General features: G+C 41.8%; 1 protein-coding gene across 1 annotated transcript in view; it reads left to right on the plus strand.

Annotated features, from left to right (window-relative positions):
- Window positions 1-22,134, plus strand: part of STAC (SH3 and cysteine rich domain) — a 341,487-nt gene that overhangs the window by 247,153 nt on the left and 72,200 nt on the right. The window contains exons 3-5 of the mRNA XM_068236530.1: window positions 6,547-6,647; window positions 8,283-8,364; window positions 14,980-15,095. Of these exons, the coding sequence (XP_068092631.1) occupies window positions 6,547-6,647; window positions 8,283-8,364; window positions 14,980-15,095 (299 nt within the window). The remainder of the gene's footprint in view (window positions 1-6,546; window positions 6,648-8,282; window positions 8,365-14,979; window positions 15,096-22,134) is intronic.

Genomic DNA, 22,134 nt, shown 5'->3' on the forward strand with positions numbered 1-22,134 from the left:
GAGACCCAGGCCAAGGCAATGTCACAAAATCTCTAAGGACTATATGGATTAAAGGAGGAGGGGACAGTTAACTGAGGAAAGGTCAAGGAGCAGCAGGATGGAGAAGTTGACTTCCGCTTTGGCAAGGGTAAGTTCATTTACTACCTAGACAAGAGTTGATTCTGTTGAGTGGGCAAGATGGAATCCAGATTGTAGGGTGTTGAGTGGGGAGTTGGTGCTGAAGCAGTGCGTGATGTGTCTGTGGACCAGGCATTCGGGTGTCTTTGAGGCAAAAGGAAAGCGGGAGATTGGGCGGAAGTTGGAGGATAGGGAGGGGTTGAGTGAGGTTTTTTTTTCAGCAGGAGAATTACAGAGGCCTCTTTAAAAGCTGAGAGGAAGGTGCTGGTAGAGAGGGAGAGGTTGAACAAGGAGGTGAGGACTGGGGCAGGTTAGGGAAGAAGGGGCAGAGGGTGTCAGAGGGAGTGGGGTTGAGGGAGGAGGAGGTGGCAGGGGAAGTGGCAAGCAATAGATTCATTTCATCAATTGTGGCAGGAGTGAAGGAGGTGAGGGGGGGGGGTGCATTGGAACAGTTTGGATGGAGGAGGTGGAGGGGCGGGGAGGTCTGGGAGGAGATAGGGGGTTAGGGGACGGTGCATGGCAGTGGCCTGGGGGGAGGTGGAAGAAATGGTAGAATGTAGGAGGGAGATTTCACTTTGGATAGCTGCAATAATAAATTCCTGTGTTGGTTTGACTGTATGTTTTGGGTCATTGTCCATCTGTATCATGAATTGCCGCCCAATCAGTTTGACTGCATTTAGTTGGATCGGAGCAAACAGTATGTCTCTGAACACCTTTGAAATCAGTTGGCTGGTTGTATCCTGTGTCACATCATTAGTTAACACTTGTGTCCCAGTGCCACTGGCATCCATGTACACCCAAGCCATAACACTGCCTTTACCGTGTTTTACAGTTGATGTGGTATGCTTTGGATAATGAGCTGTTTAATGCCTTCTCCATACTTTTTCTAACCAACATTCTGGTAGAGGTTGATCTTGGTTTCCTCTGTCCAAAGAAAGTATTTTCAGAACTGTGCTGGCTTTTTTAGATGTTCTTTAGCAAAGTTCAATGTAGCCTATCCTTTCTTGTGGCTTATGAGTGGTTTGCACCATGCAGTGCACTGCCTGTATTTACTTTCATGCAGTAATTTCTTTATGGTAGACTTGGATATTGATACGGCTACCCCCTGGGGAGTGTTGTTCATTTGGTTGGCTGTTATGAAGGGATTTCTCTTCACCATGGAAATGATTCATCCACCATTGTTGTCTTCCGTGGATGTCCAGGTCTTTTTGCATTGATACGTTCACCAGTGCTTGCTTTCTTTATCAGGCTGTACCAAACTGTAGATTTTGCCAACTGTAATATTGTAGCAATTATCTTGGATTTTTTTTCTGTTTTCGCAGCTTAAGGATGGCTTATTTCACCTGCATGGAGAACTCCTTTGACTTCATGGTGTTTTTTCACTGCAAAATCTTCCACATGCAAGCATCACCACCTCAAATCAACTCCAAGCTTTTATCTGCTTAAGAGTTCAACTTACCTGGGGCTTCTACCAGCACCATGCAGCCACCCTGTGCCCGTGCATGATCCTCCGGTCCCCCGCAGCCTCTCAGTTTTGGGCCATTCGATGGCCACTGTGCTTGCGCGGCCTGGCCACGCGTCCTCAATCAAACTGCTGCCAACGGGAGCGTCCTGCTCATGCCCAGTACGAAAAAATCTTGTACTGTGCATGCACAGGACACTCTGGGGGGCAGGGGGCTGGTAGAAGCCCCAGGTACAGTAAGTTAAACTCTTTTTTTCACCATCGGTTTAGGTTCCCTTTAACCTCCTTGCCGGTCTAAAAAATCCGGCAAGGAGGCAGCGCCGCACTTTTTTTTTTTTTTTTTTTTAAATCATGTAGCGAGCCAAGGGCTCGCTACATGATAGCCGCTGAGCGGCGGCATCCCCCTACCTACTCCGATCGCCTTCGGCGATCAGAGTATGCAAGAAATCCCTTTGAGAATGGGATTTCTTGCAGGGCTTCCCCGGTCGCCATGGCGACCGGGCGGGATGACGTCACCGACGTCATGGACGTCGTGACGTCAGAGGGAACCCCGATCCGCCCCTTAGCGCTGCCTGGCACTGATTGGCCAGGCTGCGCAGGGGTCTGGGGCGGGGGGGGGCGGCTCGGCGCGGCGGGTAGCGGCGAATCGGCGGCGAGCGGCGGCGATCGCAAGTTACAAGCAGCTAGCAAAGTGCTAGCTGCTTGTAACAAAAAAAAATTATGCAAATCGGCCCAGCGGGGCCTGAGAAATCAACTGTGTTCGGGATAACCGGCAAGGAGGTTAATTGATAATGACGTAACAGCGGACTTACCCATACCTGCTCATGAAATAGCCTTTCAGTCATTTGTCCAATTCATTTTAACTGTCCGAGGTAACATGAGCAATGTAAATATAGTAAGTGCTTGCATTTAAACTTACATTTTCCAATGGTATTGCACTTTTGTCTGTAGAGCTAAGATGCGCAAGTTGGAAATGCTGAAGTTAGAAGATCAGCATGACTGTAATGTTTTTGTTTATTTTAAATGGCAGCCAGTCAACAAAATTCACTCACTTCAGGGGTTTGCAGTAAATAGGCAAAGTCTAGTGATAGTTAAAGCCAACACGTCAAATCCAGTGCAGGAGACTTGGGCGCAGCCAGCGCCACCATAGGCCATAATAGGAATTACAGCTGTAGCGGCGCACAGGGAGTAACTTCGGCGCCGTCAGAAGACAGAGCTGAAGTTAATTTTAATACACTATAATTCGGCCACCAGCAATTGCTGGAAACCGAATTATTTCATTCTTCACTACCCATGGTGGCCTGGAGGGGGAATAGTATTTAACGCAGCCGGGAACTTGTGCAGCAGCAGCTTCAGCCATACCAACTGTATCCTGCGCCCAAGTCTCCCGCGCCGATTCCTCTCCTGCACCCAAGTCTCCTGCGCCTATTCTTCTCATACACAGTTAAGGAGTGATAGGTAGATACTAGCGATCCGGGGTCTTCAACTTCTGAAGCCCTGTTAGGGCTGGTTCACACTTGTTTAAAAAATGTATCCATGGCTCCGTTTTTTGGCCCGGACCAAAACCGGAGCCACGGATACCAATGGTAAAAATAGCAGCCATCTTCGCTCACTTACAAAACAGGTCCGCAGGATCCGTGAAGAAAAACTGAACGCAGAGTCCGGACTTGTCGGATACATGGACCTTGGATACACGGAAGGGTAGCGAAAAGCAATACAAAAACGGATCTCCCTCTACACTGGTTATTTTGCACACAGAAAACAGAGGGAGATCCGGATTGCCTTCTGCCTGCTCCTGCCCTTAACGTCATCCACATAGGTGTCCTCAGGTAGCCTGAAAGGGTAGCAGCCAGGAAGGGGGCAGCGGGCACAGTGGTGGGGAGGCCTCTAGTGGGCAGCATTGCAGGAAGTCACGCGGCGAGCAGAGGAAGGATTATGATTACTTTTGCTGATTACTATAGCGCACATAGCTGGAGGGGGAGGACCCACGTGAGGGAGGGGGTCCAACTACCCTCCCCACTGCTGTGCACGCTTCTCCCCTTCATGGCTGCTACCCCCTGCAGCATGGCGCCCCCCCACACACACACACCACCACCACCACGGCTATTAAGGGACACGGACACATTTTTTAAACGTAAACGGACTGGAAACGTGCTCCAAAAGGGCAGCAGGGATCTGTTTTTGATCCATTTACGTTCCGGTTTAGAAAAACGGAGCCTAGACCGCGGATTGTGTTCTGCAACAGCACCTAGTGTGGGCCAAGCCTAACTGCACTTTCCCCCTTCACATGATTCACATGATTACACTTCCAAATGCCACCTCACTTTAGCTTGGAGTATAACTGGCCACGCTCCCTCCACAGACTTGCACTGGAGGTTGCCCAGCTTAAAAGACCATTATCTCGGAAAAGTGTAGAATTTTAAATAAATGTAAACACATACAAATAAAGAGTGTGTTTCTTCCAGAGTAAAATGAGCCATAAATTACTTTTCTCCTATGTTGCTGTCACTTATAGCTAGTAGAAATAGGACAGAACCGATAGGTTTTGGTTCAGCTTATTTCCTCATGGGGGATTCGCAGCATTGCCTTTATTCTTTATAAAGACACTTCCTAAAAATGATTTATACATATATGCTAGCCAGGCTCTCTGCTCACTGCACACCTTTTTGGAAGTTGGATTGAGCAACTGCCATCTGTACGTCACAGCAGCATAGCAGAAAAGTAATTTCTAGCACATTCTCTAGCACATTTTCTAGCACATTCTTATTTGTAAATGTTTACATGTACTTTAAATGTAGAGATTTTCACGATAGTGGTCCTTTAACCTCCTTAGCGGTATGCCCAACACTGTGTCGGGCATACCGCTATCTGTCCTCCTGAGTGCCCCCCACTGACTAAATGTGCTGTAATACCTGCAAAATCTGCTAGCACTAGGCTAGCTAGTAAATGTGTCCTGCACCCTGTGATCCCCCGCGATCCCCCCGTTTATACATTACCCCCCCCCCCCTGGATCCAGCGATCGCGCAGCCTCCCAGCACAGCTCCGGTCTCTCTAGGGTGAGGATCGGGTTTGCGCATGATGTCAGCGTCGTCATGACGTCATGTGCGATTCTCCTCATAGTGAAGACCGGAGCTGTCAGGGGAGGCTGCGCCCAGAGGCGGACATAGGCCCGTGCAGGCCGTGCAGCCGCACAGGGGCCCCATGTCCTCTAGGGCCCATGCAATTGCACCAGTTAGGGCCTGATTATCCTCTAGCCTTTTCACCATGCATTTCTCTCTGAACCTCAAGAGAAACAGTGTTAATAACTCGTGCCCCATTCATATACAAGTTTAAAATGTGTGCCTAGAGAATGTGACCTAGGTTCATGTACTTTTATCTTATCGGCCCATCGCTGGTTTTTGTTCACCACATATCCACTGATCGCTGGATCCAGGTGGGGTAATGTATAAACGGGGGATCAGCGGGGATCGGAGGGTGCAGGACTAGCTAGCCTACTGCTAGCAGATGGTTTTGCAGGTATTACAGCAGATTAATTCAGCGGGGGCGGGGGGCACAAAGTTGCATCACCTCCTGAGCAGCGTAACGCTCAGGAGGTTAAAGCCTTTTTTCCATGGGCAGTTGATAGGCAGTGAAATGCCCCTCAAACTCTCACAACTGCTTGCTGCTACCTGGTAACTGATTACTGCTGCCTGGTAACTGCTCACTGACACCTGGTAACTGCTTGCTGAGCACACAGTTTAACTGCTTGTAGAAAAGAGGAAAGTGGATATTGCTAACAAAAGGGGAAAAGGTGATGTTTTTCCTTCTTTATGACATATAAAACTAGAGAGGCGCTCTACTGTTTACAAATGGCTACAGGTAAGCTTTGTCTGATACGAATAGCAGCTTATTAGTTATTGGTAAAATAGCTGCTTCATCTGTCTTATTTTTCAGATTATCCCTTTAGATCAGGGGTGTCAAACTCAAATACAAAGTGGGCCTAAATTGTACACTGGGACTAAGTTGCGGGCCAACCTCAATGTCTACTGGCCACCATCTTCCATTATAAAGTTCCCAGGTGTCCAATGGTCCCCCTCCAACCCCTATACAGTTCCCTGGTGTCTAGAGGCCCCCACTCTTCCCTATATAGTTCCTAGTGTTTAGTGCATTCCTCCTACCTCCCCCATTCCTCCTACCTCCCCCTGGTGATCTAGGGCTTCACCCCCAATATAGCTTCCCTGGTGGTAGAGAGTGGGCCAAACATAATGCAAAGTAGGGAAATCACTTGAGGGCCAAATTTAATGTCTCTGAGGGCCAGATTTGGCCCGTGGGTCAGAGTCTGACATGTATGCTTTAGATCCTTTCTTCAGTAACACAGCAGCCAATGCTGAATTCCTCGTTTAGATCCAAGATTGCAAACAGCAGCATACCTACTAGACTACTCCCCTTCCCCTTTACTGATTAATTAACTTACCTAATGGTACTATTGTCATTTATATTAGTGTAACATTAGTTATCAGAGCAATGGGCTCGAGGTACATGCAATGCATTGCAAGTGAATAGAACAGACACAGCTTCATACTTTAGTTGGTGGAACTATGCTTCAGAATTGCAATGTAACAAATTACTGAATATTCCGTTTTTTTAACAGTTTGTCATTTTTTAAAGTGAACATCTCTTGGTGATTTAAAAATACAAAACTACCTTACAAAATACAGTGCACACAGAACAGCATTAAATAGGACTGTGATTGATGAGATTATATTTAAACATAGCATTGAAATTGTTAGCATTTTCAGTGATAGCATGTAGCATAAACTGGCATGGTATATGGACACCTTTAATAGCTAAAGCTCCTGAACAACACAGACAAATTGCTGGATTCCTCATAAATCTAATATTCTATAGGGAGTGAAGCTTTCAACCAGACTTGTCAGCTGCATGACAACTATTGATTGGGGTTAATTAAAATCTGTGTTTATTGACAGGGACTAATACAAAGCATGGTCTGCGATGCAAAGCTTGTAAGATGAGTATTCATCACAAATGTATGGAAACCATTGCTTCCCAACGCTGTATGGGAAAACTGGTGAGTAAATACATGAATCTGTCAAATTACAAATATGCTTGTGTTTATATAATTCTTATATTTGGTGAAACATTCTAAAAACACAATTATATTCAGCTTTGCTAGGAATATAGGAATAGTCAGATTTGCTAGGAATATACCAATACTGACAGTTTGAGTATAGAAAGTTGTATGATGTCTGACAGCAAAGATGAACCTCGGAAAAAATAGGCAAATAGACAGAATTACTAATAGCCTTAGTATCTGCTGCATACTCTGTGACTGCTAAAATGCACCCTCGTCAAGTCTGAGCAGTTACTATTATTGCCCACACTTTCAAGTAGTATCATACTTTATACCAGTGCAGAGGTTGGAATGTGGTCACATGATTAAGGGAGGTAGACCAAAAATCACCAGACTCTCCAACTCCCTTCTTTTGTGGGCTCAGTGGGGCAGCATTTCAGCAAATGAGCAGTGGACAGAGGTAAGTAAAGTCGCAAGTAATTGAGCAATACTGTTTTGATTTTTCTTTTTTGGCCAAATTTGAAAGCTGCTTTAAAATCCAAAATGCCAAAAAGAGTCAAACAATTAAAAATACACGGACCAGATGGTCCACACCACAGATATAGAAGGTTTACACATGTATAGGCAGAGCTAATGTCCCCCAATAAGGGCTAACAAAAGCCCTCAATGGGCTATGACCCGGGTCATGGCTAATTCAATTACAGTACAGTGATAAAAAAAGTGAAAAAGCAGTAAGGAATGTAATCAATGAAAACACAAACCATGATTCCATATGGTGCTAGTGCTAATGCATAGTGCAATGTAATGAGTGTGTGTTTATAAACCTTTGAATTTTCCTAAGAGCAATCAGTTGCAATAGCAGTGCAAAAATTGGAGGGGTAGTGTTACCTTTGGTTACAAGGTAACAAACCAATAGTCAGTCTGGTGGGGGAGAGCTCAACCGCTCAAGAGAACATCCTTAATGCATAGCATGGTTAAATGACCACTTCATCAGAAGGACTCGCTGTCTGACTGTTTCTTTTATGAGTTTAATACAGGTTTAGATTTATTATCCCTGTACAGATAATAGACAATCAGTCATTTGTGATTGTTGCAGCCATCAGTCTGTCTGTAGACTGTCAGCAGAGCAGCATGGAATATCTCATGGATAGGGGAAAAAAGGAAAAGCAGGAGGCCGTCAAATTCTGCTTCAGCCAGGTGCTTGTCTCCCATGGTTTGACAGACACAGAAGATAGAGAATGCTTGTAGCAATATCAGACTGTTTGAATATATTTACTTATTTATTTCACTGCTCCTCAGTCCAGCTTCAAGATGGTGCTTTATTGTTGACAGTAGGTAGCTTCTCCATTCATTTTAGTGTACAGTATAGTCTATCTGCCATCTTCAGTTCAGAACTACACAGAGCATTTTAAGGGAGCAGCAATGGCTACTGTTTTCAACCACCAACTACCTGCATGTTTGGACATTTGAAAACAGTTAAGGGGCTCATACAAGGTATTATTTTGTATTGTGTACTATGTTGGTATACTTATGTTTTGTCCATATTGCAGGGGTTTATACTTTGTTGTACCAATATTCATAATAAAGTAACTAAGCTTTTTTTCTTTCCACATCTTTCTTTTCATTACTTAGCCAAAAGGTTTTCGACGCTACTACAGTTCTCCTTTGCTTATCCATGAACAGTTTGGATGCATTAAAGAAGTAATGCCTATTGGTGAGTATTTATAAATCTTACATTGCAATGGTAACATTTTACATCAGGGGTAGGGAACCTATGGCTCGGGAGCCAGATGTGGCTCATTGGATGGCTACATCTGGCTCACATACAAATCAGTAGGGGTTGATTCACTAAGTTACACTGCTCAAGCAGCGCACCTTAGTGCGGCAGTGCAAGTAACAGGCTGTAGCATGCACTACTAACTTACTTGCGCTACCCCAAAACGAACAACGGCTGCTCCAATTGTCCTACTCTGGATGCTGTCAGGTCCAGTGACTTTGTAGGACAAGATTGGGCCAATAGGCTGCCTGTCACTTGACAAGCAGCCAATTGGGCCAAAGTGCGGGGATCTCATCCTACAAAGTGAATCAACCCCAAAGTCAGCTGGCTAATTGTACAAGCCAGTATTTCTCCTCTCTGACTCTCAGGGAAATTGCTGATGTTGCTGAAACCCAAGAGAAGCTGAAGACGTGTCTGACACTGCCACTGCCTGGCAGATCAACTGTACAAATCACCATGGCAACAGGAACATGAGCCCTACTGTCCCAGTTTGAAGCATATGGTATGGCTCTCAAGGAATTACATTTTAAAATATGTGGCGTTTATGGCTCTCTCAGCCAACAAGGTTCCTGACCCCTGTTTTACATGAATGTATCTATTAAAAGTATAGCTATATCTAGCCAAAGCAAAATTGGGTTTCCATAGCTAGAGAGCAGTGCAAGTCAGGGTGCTGCAGTCTTGCATCTTTTAAGGTAGTACCTTGCACTCTTTAGAACTACAAGCCATTGTGGGGCTGATTGTTATGCCCTTGTTCCCATCGGTCTAGACTAGTGAGGATCTTCAATGGAAATTACCAGGGCTTCTGTCCTTGTCTGTAATATGGCACTTGCAAATAGCAGATTGATTGTTCATCAACCACTGCTGCACAAATGTTGTAATTTTATGTTATCAAAATGCTCCCCCATTTAGTTTGCACACAACTGTAACTTAAAACTGACTGACAAAACAAAAAATTGTTCTTGTTTTCAATGCAGTACATATTTTATATTTATTTATTAGATACGTTTTACTTCCTGCATAATTAATTAGCTTAATTAACATTTGGTTAGATTTTACAATCAGCATTGTATTGGTAGTGGGCACCTTAAAGGGGCAGTATGGCGAATTGACTTATTATACAATCATTCAATATAACCTTTTACTAAGTGGAGCAATGTATTGCGCTTGTATGGTTATAGAATAAAAATCAATTACAATAGTTCATTAGCCACAATCAGTGAAGGAGTCACGTCGGGAGAGAAACCTTACTGACGCACAGTTAGCATATACCATTGTGGAGTAGAAGGCAGCCCTGTCAGCTGTTTGTATTTTCGTTATTCTTCCCCCCCCCCTTTGATCATCCCGGAGAGGATTGCTCCTAGCTATTTGTAACGGCACACTCCTGCAGCTTTACAGCTCATCAGAGCCACTGTATGTCCCAGGGCAGTGATTTACGGCTCTGATGAAAAAAATGCTGCCCGCTGAAACCCCCGTCAGAGAAGCTGGCAAAACCATAGACAACTGTTGTTGTCTGTTGCTGTGGAGACCAGCTTTCTGCTATTGCGCAGATTCCCAGTGGCTAGTTTTAGCAGGCACAAGTGCTATAACTGTGTCCTGCATTCACTACATTCCTTTTAAAACGGAGGCACACAGTTTTTTTTTCTTTGTGGATTATTTATTTTCGGAGGAAGGTGGTAAGAGCCGTAAATCGCTGTCCTTAGGCTGCTCTGATGAGCCATAAAGCTGTACGAGTGTGCCGTTACAAATAGGAGGAATCCTCTCTGGGATCATCAAAGGGGGGAAGAAAAACAAAAATACAAACAGCTGACAGGGCTGCCTCCTACTCCACAATGGTATATGCTAACTGTGCGTCAGTAAGGTTTCTCTCCCGACGTGACTCCTTCACTGATTGTGGCTAATGCACTATTGTAATTGACTTTTAGTCTACAACAATACAAGCTCAATACATTGCTCCACTTAGTAAAATGTTATATTGAATGATTGTATAATAAGTCAATTCGCCATACTGCCCCTTTAACAAGATTAGTGAGCAGTGGTTTTCAATTAACCAGGTGTAGCTGTTCTTGAGATAGAGAGATTATTATTATAATTGATTTATAAAGCACCAACATATTTCGTGGCGCTGTGCAAAGTAAGAAAAACAAACATTGGGTACATAATAATACAGACAATGGTATACATCAAATATGGACATAGGTACAAAATACAGAATTGATAAGTTCAATGACAAGTGTAACACGATGAATAAAATGTATAACAGATTGCAAGCTACAAAATTAATAACACATTCCAAGACACAAAAGGGTGAGAGCACTGCCCTTGCAAGCTTACAATATAAAGGAATTGGGGGAGGGGAAAAGAAGGGGTAGTATGCAGTATTCATGCAGGCATTGTGTTTTTAGGTTATCTAGCAAGGAGTTAGAACTTGGCCAGAGGTCGAAGAGGGAATGGCCTAAGTTAGAGCATATGCTTGTCAGAAAAGTAAGTTTTGAGGTAGTGTTTAAAGATTTCAAAGCTTGGAGAGTGACAGATGTGCTGTGGAAAGACATTCCAGAGGAGGGTTGAAGAACGTGAGACGTCTTGTATATGTGAATGTGAGGAGGTTATTCTAGAGTAGGACAAAAGAAGTTAATGTGCAGATCTGAGATTGCGGTTGGGTTGGTATTTCGTAGCAAGTGAGGAAATGTATAGGGGAGAGAGATTGTGGAGAGCTTTGTAGGTTAGTGTTAAGAGTTTAAAATAAATCCTCTTGTTAAATGGCCACTATTGAAGAGCTTGGCAGAGAGGAGCAGCAAAGGAAAAACGAGAAGAGAGATGAATGAGACGAGCAGACAAGGTCAGTACAAATTGGAGGGGTGCCAGTCAGTTAGTTGTTTGTCCACAAAGCAGTGTATTGCAATAATCCAAAGGAGATATTATAAGAGCATGTACTAACATTTTAGAAGTGTCCTGAGTAAGAAAAGGTCAGATGTTTTTTTAGTTCGAAGTGACAGGAGCTGTTGGGGAGTGAATGTGAGGAATAAATGAAAGAGAGGAATCAAATATTACTCATAAGTGACATGCTTTGGCAACTGAACTTATAGGAGTGTTATTAACATTTATTGTTAATAGAGGTGGACAGAGATGGTGGGAAGATGATTAGTTCTGTTTTACTCATGTTTAGTTTTAAGAAGCGAGAGGTCATACAAAAGAGGATATAGCAAACAGGAGCATGTGTGTTTCTTGTGAAATTCCCAATATGTTTGATGTGTCACATGATCCTCTTCCTATTGAAAAAACAAAAGTTGGATTCAAAATGGCCGAAATTCAAAATGGCCGCCATGGTCACCACCCATCTTGAAAAGTTGTCCCCCTCACATATACTAATGTGCCACAAACAGGAAGGTAATATCACCAACCATTTACATTTTATTAAGGTGTATCCATATAAATAGACCACCCTGTAGACTACAATATCTGTAGGAGTCAAGTGTGGTCAACAGTATCAAATGCTGATGACAGATCAAGAAAGATGAGTATGGAATAATGGCCTTTGAATGTAGCTGTAAGAAGATCATTGGCCACTTTAGTAAGAGCTGTTTCTGTGATGCCAGACTGGAGATGATCAAGCAGGGAGTTAGCAGATAAATAATGGCTTAGTTCAGCATGTTCAAGTAATTTAGATGTAAACGGGAGACGTGACGCAGGGCTGTGCTGGAGAGTGCGGTGGGATCTAGAGATCTTTTTTTAAGTAGTAGTGTCACCAGATTTTTTACATGAGGATGTAAAAATACCAGTCGAGAGGGATATGTTAAATAGCAAAGTGAGTACAGGGATCAAGGATGAGGCTAGCTGCGGAATAAGATGGGAGGGAATAGGATGCAAAGAACAGGTGGTAAAATGAGATTTGGGAAATAGAGAGAAAAGAGAATATTCAGAGAGCGGAGAGAAGGCAGATAGAGACCAAACGCTGAGAGTGGCGGAGATGGAATTTGAGGTCTTCATGGAAAAACCACTTCGGAATGTCTCAATTTTAAGTATGTTGCAAATTCTTTAGCTGATAAGCATGAAAAAAGAGGAGGAGGGGTGAACAGAGAAGCTAGTTAACCACTTCGCATCCAGACCTTGTTTCCCCCTTATGGACCAGAGCCATTTTGACATTTTAGCCATGACCCTAGTTAATCAGCAATAACTTTATCCCTACTCATGACACTTAAAGTGGACCTAAATTAAAAATACAAGATTTCAGAAATAAGATCTATTTTCTAAATTATAATAATAAATAGCAGCCTTTTTTCAGCTGCATGATGACAAATATAAAATATTTTACATTTATTGGAGGAACCCCTCCCTTCCTTTCATATTGCCGGGATTTTTCTGGCAAACTGGTGGAGGAGATAAAAAAACAAAAACAAAACACAGGCTGCTACTGATGATGTCACGGGGAGGTGATCTCAGCTTGTGTGAGATTTCACATAGACGATGCCCCTGTGAGGGAGGGTAGCTGAAGACAAACACACCCATGATCTAAAACCTCCTACTAATCTCAGAAGTAATGGCTGTCACCTGTATAACCCTAGTTATGAAAAGAGAAGGGTGAAAAGCATGCACTGAAATGCTCATAGGCATAAAGGAGTGTTTATTTATCTTTGTATGTGTCAGAGTGGTGCAACTAAATATTTTGAATTAAAAAAAATATTTGGTTTGGGTCCGCTTTAAATGATCTATATACCGTTTTTTTCAAGAAAAACTAGGCTTTCATTGGGGGGTATTTTGTACTAAGAAAATAGTTGTTTTCTATTCATTTTAATGGGAAAAAAGGAAAAAAATTAAAAATGCATGATTTCTCCGTTTTTACCGGTTCCAGCTTAAAAATAAAAAGTGCTACTGTCATAAAAACCATGCCACTAGTATTATGTCCCACAGAATAGATAGCCAGATGTGTCCCCAGTATCAGCCCTTTCCCAGGATAGTCAGATATGTCCCCAATATAAGCTCCCCCCATAATAGTCATATGTGTCCCCTGCATTTGCCACCCCCAGCATAGATCGTTAGATGCACCCCTAAGAATAGTGCCCCTAATTATAGCCAGATGTGCCCCTGGGATCAGCATTCCCCCATTTTAGCCAGATATGCCCCCAGAATAAGCACCAGCCCCCATCATAGCCAAATGGGCCCCCGGTATTAGAGTATCCCCCCTCCCCCCCAGGGTAGCCAGATGTGCCTGACTAATAGACACTCCCCCCCAGTTAGCCAGATGTCCCTCAGTGATCTGACATCCCCCCTTTTAAATACCCCCTCCTCCCAGGATCAATAGCCAGATACCCCCCCCCATCAGACACCCCCCTCGGTGCATAAATAGTTAAAAAAAATCCACCAGCAAGCAGCCTCACTCACCTTACCTCGTTCCTGCGACTATCCTGAAGCCCGAGCCTCCGATCCCCGCTCTGCAGTCAGCCGCATATTGCCGGTAACCCGGGTCCCGGCTTGATGGCGTCATCAAGCCGGGACCAAGGTTACCGGCAATACGCGGCTGAATGCAGAGTGGGGATCGACGGCTTGGGCTTCAGGATAGTCGCAGGAACGAGGTAAGGTGAGTGAGACTGCTTGCTGGTGGATTTTTTGAACTATTTATGCACGGAGGGGGACAGATGAAGGATCGCTGCAGTTGACTACTGCAGCGATCGTTTATGGGAGGGGGGTGGACTAATTGGCCAAAAGGCAATAACGACCACCTCTGCCGATACTCCAGCATGTGTACGGCAGCCACCAGCTTCTCTCAAATGTTCAGCTAGTGATCCATCCTGGCGGATTTCTTCGGACAAACGATGGCCAAGAGCATTGTTCTCCCCACTCAGCCCACCCACCATGTGATGTAACTATCACACTGTTCCATTCTCCCCCTCCCCCAACATACAAATGAACATGTTGCTGGGGTGACATTGACTGAGCATGTGTACGGGCCTTATGTGGTGCAAGAAAAACAGCTGTACCAACTGAGATAATGTAATGTAGGTCCATCATTGATAACAAACTATTGCAAACAGACTATTTAACTATTTAACAGACTAAGGGTGGCCACTAACGGTCCAATTTCTAGCGAAAAATCGTTTGCGCGATCAGAAATTCTGATCGGATTGGTTGAAAATAATCTCAGTTGATGGGCACAATTGATTATGAATGATTATAGAAAATCTGTCCAATTAGATTTTTGTCAAACCAAAATTTTGATTTTCTTGATTGGTTGTGATAGATAGGAAACAAAGATTGGTTCGTTGATGGTGTAGTGAACGATTTTTCTTCCAATCAGAATTTCTGATCGCTAGAACGATTTTCCGCTAGAAATTGGACCATTAGTGGCCACCTTTAGAAAGAACAGACTCTAAAGATGTTGTCTTGAAAAGTTGTCTGTAGCAGCCAATCTGTAGCAACCTGTAGCAACCTTTTAGATGTGTGAGCACTGGTTACAAAATGAAAGGTTACACATGACTTTTCCAAAACCTCATAGTATATAATTGTTGGATCAGTTTTCCATGTAAACATATTAACCACAGGAAAACGTTTATTTTCCAGCATGTGGTAACAAAGTGGATCCTGTTTATGAAACTCTGCGGTTTGGGACTTCTTTGGCACAGAAAACCAAGAAGAGCAGTTCTGGAAGTGGGTCCGACTCCCCCAATAGGAGCTCTGTAATACATTGCTTAAATTAATGTTATTTCCTATATGTACCTTGCCATCTATTCTATTATTACCAAGTGTGCTTTTTTGGAACACAAAGTTTACATACCACCTGCTTTTGTAGAACTTAATCGTTTCATAATATACTCTATATTTGTTAATATACTGAAGCAACTGATTTTTTTTAATAGGAGCAAAATATTGTAGAGAAAAAGTATGATGCTATGTTTGTGTAAATTGATGTCCTCAGCTTTAAATTTAGCATGGTCAAGAATTATGGAAGGGATGTGTTTTCATTGGTATTTGTACTGTGGTCACTTGTGTGTTTCACTTTCAGTTGTATTGTGTTTTGCTATGGGCATACAGAATTTACTATTGCCTTGGAGTGTACACTACAAGTTGTTGGCAGGGTAAAACAGGGCCATATTTACAATTAGGTAGGCACTTTAGCACCAGTGGCATAGGTGGCGCATCAAGGTGGAGGCAGTGCCTAACATACATTTATTGACTTATTTCAGATTAATGTTAACATCTCTGCCCTGACACATCACACACATTACAGCTTTGCCATGCAGCCAAAAACATTTGGTGAGGGTTACAGAACGTGCTGTTGTGCATGCAGAGCACACAGCTGGAAGAGTGATGTGAGGTTATAAAGTGTCCTATACCATCCAGTACAAATGTAAACTCAAATGATAAACTCCTTTGAGAAAGTGACATCACAGGTCACAGGACTTTGTGGATGCAGTGGTGTAAAGAATACCGCCACTGGACTCTTAAAAGGGAATCTGAAGTGAAAATAAACGTATGAAATAATGAATTGTATGTGTACTAAAGCTAAGAAATAGAACATGAATAGCAAAGAAACAAGTCAAATATTGTTTGCAGTACAGGAAGGGTTAAGAAACTTCAATTGGTATCCATGCAAAAGAGCTTCCCTGAGCTCCACAACGAATTCGGTCGCTGATTTCTGGAGCACTGTACATCAAAGAAATAGTGACAGCTTCAGATAAGGTTCAGTGAGAAGAGAGGTTCAAAGGGTCATTAGCTCTGCACACCACACTCTTTATTTTAAATTATAAGAGCAAACTGCAAATATGACAATATGATGCAATGCTATAAAAATGCTATATAACTAAAAATAAAAATATGAGACTAATTTCTTTGCTACTAATGTTCTATCTCTTATCCTGTACTACACATACAATTCATTACCTCATACGTTTTTTTTGGGGGGGGGGAGGGTTCGCTTCAATGTCACTTTAGCAGATGTTTTTTGGTGGTTCAAATCATACATCATACTTTCTTATTTGGCAATCTCATCAATGAGTCTGGGTCCAGCCCCTTAGTTTCAGTGAAAGGAACTCTGAACGTTTCAGGATAACAAGACATTTTGGACAATTTCATGTTAAAACCTTGGGGGAAAAATTCCAAAATGGCCCCTTCTTGTTTTAATGTGACTGCATGCCAGTGCACAAAGCAAGTTCCATAAAAACATTAATGAGTGAGTTTGGTGTGGAGAAACTTGACTGGCTTGCATAGAGCATATTTAGGATGAATTAACTGACTATGAGCTTGCTAGTGTTTATAATGTATTCAGTTGTCCTCGAAGGACTTGCTTTTTTATTTTATTTTTTTACTACAAAATAAGTTTTTTAATTTATCAAAAAGAAATCTGTTAAGGGGAACCTTAAGTGGAAAAAAAACTTGATTTTTTACTTACGTGAGACTTCTTCCAGCCCCCACAATCTATCTGGTACCTTGCTGTCTTCCCAATGAGCACTGTTGTGCTGCTGTCAGCACATGTAAAATCCCTGACTGAGCCAGTTGAGGCCTACTGTGCATGTACAGCCCTGGCCGAGTGCTTCCTTGATCGTGTTTCTGTGGCCGGGAGCATTCTGCACCTGTGCAGTTTCCAGCTTTATAAACTGTGCAAGGGCATAATGCTCGCAACCACAAAAGCGCGATCCAGGAGGAGACACACAACCAGGGCCATACAGGAGCAGTAGTTCTAACTGGCTCAGTGAGGGACTTTACTGGCAGCGGCAGAATGGTGCAAATCAGAAGGATAGCTAGGGACCAGAGAAACTGCAAGGTTCTGTTAGTAAAATCAAGTTTGCTTGTTTTTTTTTTTGTTTGTTTTTTTTATTTATTAAGGTTCCCTTTAAAGCAAACCTGGAGCAAAAAAAAAAACACACACACACATATGATATAATGAATTGTATGTCTAGTACGAATAATGAATAGAACATTAGTAACAAGGAAAACAGCCTCATATTTATATTTTCAGTTATATAACTACACATTGCATCATTCTGTGACATTTTCAGTTTTAAAACCACACTTTGTCTTTTAAGCTATAAACAAAACATAAATGACGACCCTTTGAACTGTCCTGCAGTAAAAGCCTGTCCCAAGCTGTCTCACTGTTTCTTGACTGGTTAAAGCTACTGGGAATTTTAAAAAAAATGAACCAGACACTTACCTCAGGAGAGGAAAGGCTCTGGGTCCTATAAAGCCTTCCCGATCCTCTCACAGTGCCCTCCTTGCAGCGCTGGCTCCCCCGTTAGAATTTACTGCTGGAGGAGGCTTTGAAAGTCTTTGGGAGCCGAGAGCTCCCACATACACTTACTGGCTTATCTCTAGTCACACCATCAGCTGCTTTTACTGTTGTTGGCCATCTAATAACGCACAGCCCCTAGTTTCAACAGCCCCAGTCCTGCACTGAAGGCCTTATCTAATTTTCCTTCAGTGTGAACATATGCACCTCATTGTATTCCCCCATACACTCTCTCAGAAGAATAGCCATACACAGCTCTTTTTATCGCCAAAAAGAGCGCAGTATATCAATACAATTTACTTTTTACAAATGTATTGAGAGTACCAGGGACATATTTTGCTGTTAGTGTTTTCTATTACTTACATAATATTCATAAAGGGGCACTATGATGGAAATTGTAAACTTTAAAATAGATATACAACAATATCAAATGGGTTGGCACCGCTGTAAAGTAATTAAAGCTGTTTATTGCATAAATAAAAAAAGGTAGCAGTGACAGACCGCTGTTTCTTCAGTGCTCTTTCCCAAAAGCAGGAGCTAGGCATGCTCTCTTTACAATAACCTCCTTTGGGTGCTCCTTTCATTACAGTTTTTAAAATAGATTCACCTACATACATAGAAGGTGTACATTTGCTCTACAGAAAAATACACTGTAAATAAATGTATTTCTATGTAGTTGTCACTTACAGTAAGGGCTTGCTCACACTAAGAGCGCTTTTGGCTTTTTTAAAATTTTTGAAATTGCCCTAAAAGCGCTTGTGCAATGATTCCCTGTGAGAGTGTTCACATATGAGCGGTTCAATTCCTTCACATATGAGCAGTTCAATTCCTTCACATATGAGCAGTTCAATTCCTTCACATATGAGCAGTTCAATTCCTTCACATATGAGCAGTTCAATTCCTTCACATATGAGCAGTTCAATTCCTTCACATATGAGCAGTTCAATTCCGATCCACTAACCAAAGTGCTGCCTTTAACATTTTTGGGGCAATTTGCTTCAGTGGAAGGAATCGCAAAGCGCTTTCTATTGTAATTTCCCCAATTTTTCATGAAAAAACTGAATCGCTTTGCAAAAGCGCTTAGGAAAGCGCTTTGTAAAAAATTGCAACGCGCAGGTAAGCTAGATGAAATTACACACAAAATCACAAAACGCTGGCGATTGTGATTTATGGCTGAACAAATGTTCTCAATTGTTTTTAATCTGATGGTTCATACCTCTTACTGACAGGACTAGTTGTACTCCTCATGGGGGACCTTAAAGGTTTCGAAACCTCTATTGTTTTACAGGTAGTCCCTGGCATCTGGCTCCTCAGATGTCTGGAGGGCTTTTTGTTTTTTATACCTATGTATACAATTCCTGCTCAGCTATGCAACATTCTTCCTTAAAAAAAAAGTTTAAAAAGAAATGAAATTCCTGGCAAGAATCTCTAGAAAGATGTCAGACGGCCAGTCTACTTGCACACTATTCTGGCAGTTGGACTGAGTAACTGCCATTCAGTAACTGACTTTGAAGGTAAAGAAACCCATGAGAAGCCCTTTTTGTTTCTCGCTGATCGTGTAAAAATATTTTCAGATTTTTTTTTCTTTACAAATATTTTTCTTTAAAAAAAAAGTCATATTTTAATATGATTTTTTTTTAAATTATGTTTTGTTTTTTTTCCTTCCTGTGGTCTTTTTTGACAGTTTGAATGCACATTTAGAATAAGGTAGAAAATATTCCTAGCAGTAGTATTTTCTAAATCTTGTTTCCTAACAATTGTGTTTTTCACAGTACATTATCAAACTTGAAATATACGGTTATAGCTGAAATTGTTGGCACGCCAGAATTTTTTCCAGAAAATCAAGTACTTCTTACAGGAAAGTATTGCAGTAACACATGTTTTGCTATACACATGTTTATTCCCTTTGTGTGTATTGGAACAAAAGAAAAAAAAGGAGGAAAAAAAAGTAAATTGGATGTATTGTCCCACAAAACACCGAAAATTTGCTGGACAAAATTATTGACACCTTTAACTTAATATTTGGTTGCTCACTCTTTGGAAAAAATAACTGGAAATCAGTCATTTCCTATAAACATCAACAAGCTAAGATCTCTCCACAGGTGTTCAATGGGATTTAGATCTGAACTCATTGCTGGCCATTTCAGAACTCTTCAGCGCTTTGTTGCCATCTTTTGGGTGCTTTTTGACATATGTTTGGGGTCATTGTCCTGCTGGAAGACCCAAGATCTCGGACTCAAACACATGTTTTTGGCATTGGGCTCTACAGTGCGACTTAAAACCCTTTGGTAATTCTCAGATTTCATGATGCCTTGCACACATTCAAGGCACCCAGTGCCAGAGGCAGCAAGACAACTCCAAAACATCATTGAATCTCCACCATATTCCACTGTAGGTAGTGCGTCCTTTACTTTGTAGGCCTTATTTTCAGTAAACAGTAGAATGATGTGCTTTACTAAAAAGCTCTATCTTGGTCTCATCTGTGCACAAGATATTTTCCGAGAAGGGTTTACTGAAGTACATTTTGGCAAACTGTAGTCTTGCTTTTTTATGTCTCTGTGTCAGCATTGGGGTCCTCCTGGGTCTCCTGCCATAGTGTTTCATTTCATTTAAATGTTGATGGATAGTTTGCGCTGACACTGATGCTCCCTGAGTCTGCAGAACAGCTTGAATTTCTTTGGAACTTGTTTGGGACTGCTTATACACCATTCAGACTATCTTGCGTTGCAACCTTTCATCAATGTTTCTCTTCTGTCCACCAGGGAGATTATCTACAGTGCCATGGGTTACAAATTTCTTGATAATGTTGCTCACTGTGGACAAAGGCAAATCTAGATCTCTGGATATAGACTTGTAACCTTGAGATTGTTGATATTTTTCCACAATTTTGGTTCTCAAGTTCTCTTCTCCTTTTTCTGTTGTCCATGCTTAGTGTGGCACACACAGGCACACAATGCAAAGACTAAGTAAAATGTTCTCCTTTTTTATCTGCTTTCAGGTGGGATTTTTAAATTGCCCACACCTGTTACTTGTCCCAGGGGATTTTAAAGGAGCATCACCTGCTTGAAACAATCTTATCTATGCACAATTTTGAAAGGGTGTCAATAAATTTTGTCCAGCCATTTTTGGAGTTTTGTGAGACGTTATGTCCAATTTGCTTTTTTTTCAACCCTTTTTGTTCCAATACAAACAAAGGGAATAAACATGTGTATCGCCAAACATGTGTTACTGCAATACTTTTCTGTGAGAAATACTTGATTTTCTGGGGAAAAAATCTGGGGGGTCAACGATTTTGGCCATGACTGTAATATTTACAAAATAATATGCTGTTAGTGTTAGGATGAGCATAGATTTAAACAGTTAACATAATGTACATTATATTTGTAACCTAACTGTATGTTATTAAATAAAGTTGAATTTTTAAATGAAAGATAGATCAGTGTTTGTTCCTAACAATAAAACAGTTTACTATCTACCTATTTTGGAGAAAGCCAAAACTGTATTCACTTTACTTATAAGCAAAATATAATTATTATTCCTTATAGACATAAAACAAACATTTAATACTACTTCATAAAATATATTTTTCGAATTTTCTAATAAACATTGCACTATAATGAATCTAACTTAAAGGGCAAATGAAACAAGAGGAATATGGAGGCTGACATATTTATTTCCTTTTTAACAATGCATGTTGCCTGACTGTCTTGCTGATCCCCTGCCTCTAATACTTTTAGCTACAGCCCCTGAACAAGCATGCAGCAGATCTGGCGTTTCTGATATTATTGTCAGATCTGACAAGATTAGCTGCATGCTTGTTTCTGGTGTGATTCAGACACGTCAGCAGCCAAACAGATCAGCAGGGCAGCTAGGCAACTGGTATTGTTTAAAAGGAAATACAGTGGTGTGAAAAACTATTTGCCCCCTTCCTGATTTCTTATTCTTTTGCATGTTTGTCACACTTAAATGTTTCTGCTCATCAAAAACCGTTAACCATTAGTTAAAGATAACATAATTGAACACAAAATGCATTTTTAAATGATGGTTTTTATTATTTAGTGAGAAAAAAACCTCAAAACCTACATGGCCCTGTGTGAAAAAGAAATTGCCCCCTGAACCTAATAACTGGTTGGGCCACCCTTAGCAGCAATAACTGCAATCAAGCTTTTGCGATAACTTGCAACAAGTCTTTTACAGCGCTCTGGAGGAATTTTGGCCCACTCATCTTTGCAGAAGTGTTGTAATTCAGCTTTATTTGAGGGTTTTCTAGCATGAACTGCCTTTTTAAGGTCATGCCACAACATCTCAATAGGATTCAGGTCAGGGCTTTGACTAGGCCACTCCAAAGTCTTCATTTTGTTTTTCTTCAGCCATTCAGAGGTGGATTTGCTGGTGTCTTTTGGGTCATTGTCCTGCTGCAGCACCCAAGATCGCTTCAGCTTGAGTTGACGAACAGATGGCCGGACATTCTCCTTCAGGATTTTTTGGTA

The sequence above is a fragment of the Hyperolius riggenbachi genome, chromosome 5, assembly GCF_040937935.1.
Source record: "Hyperolius riggenbachi isolate aHypRig1 chromosome 5, aHypRig1.pri, whole genome shotgun sequence".
NCBI classification, from domain to species: Eukaryota; Metazoa; Chordata; class Amphibia; order Anura; family Hyperoliidae; genus Hyperolius; species Hyperolius riggenbachi.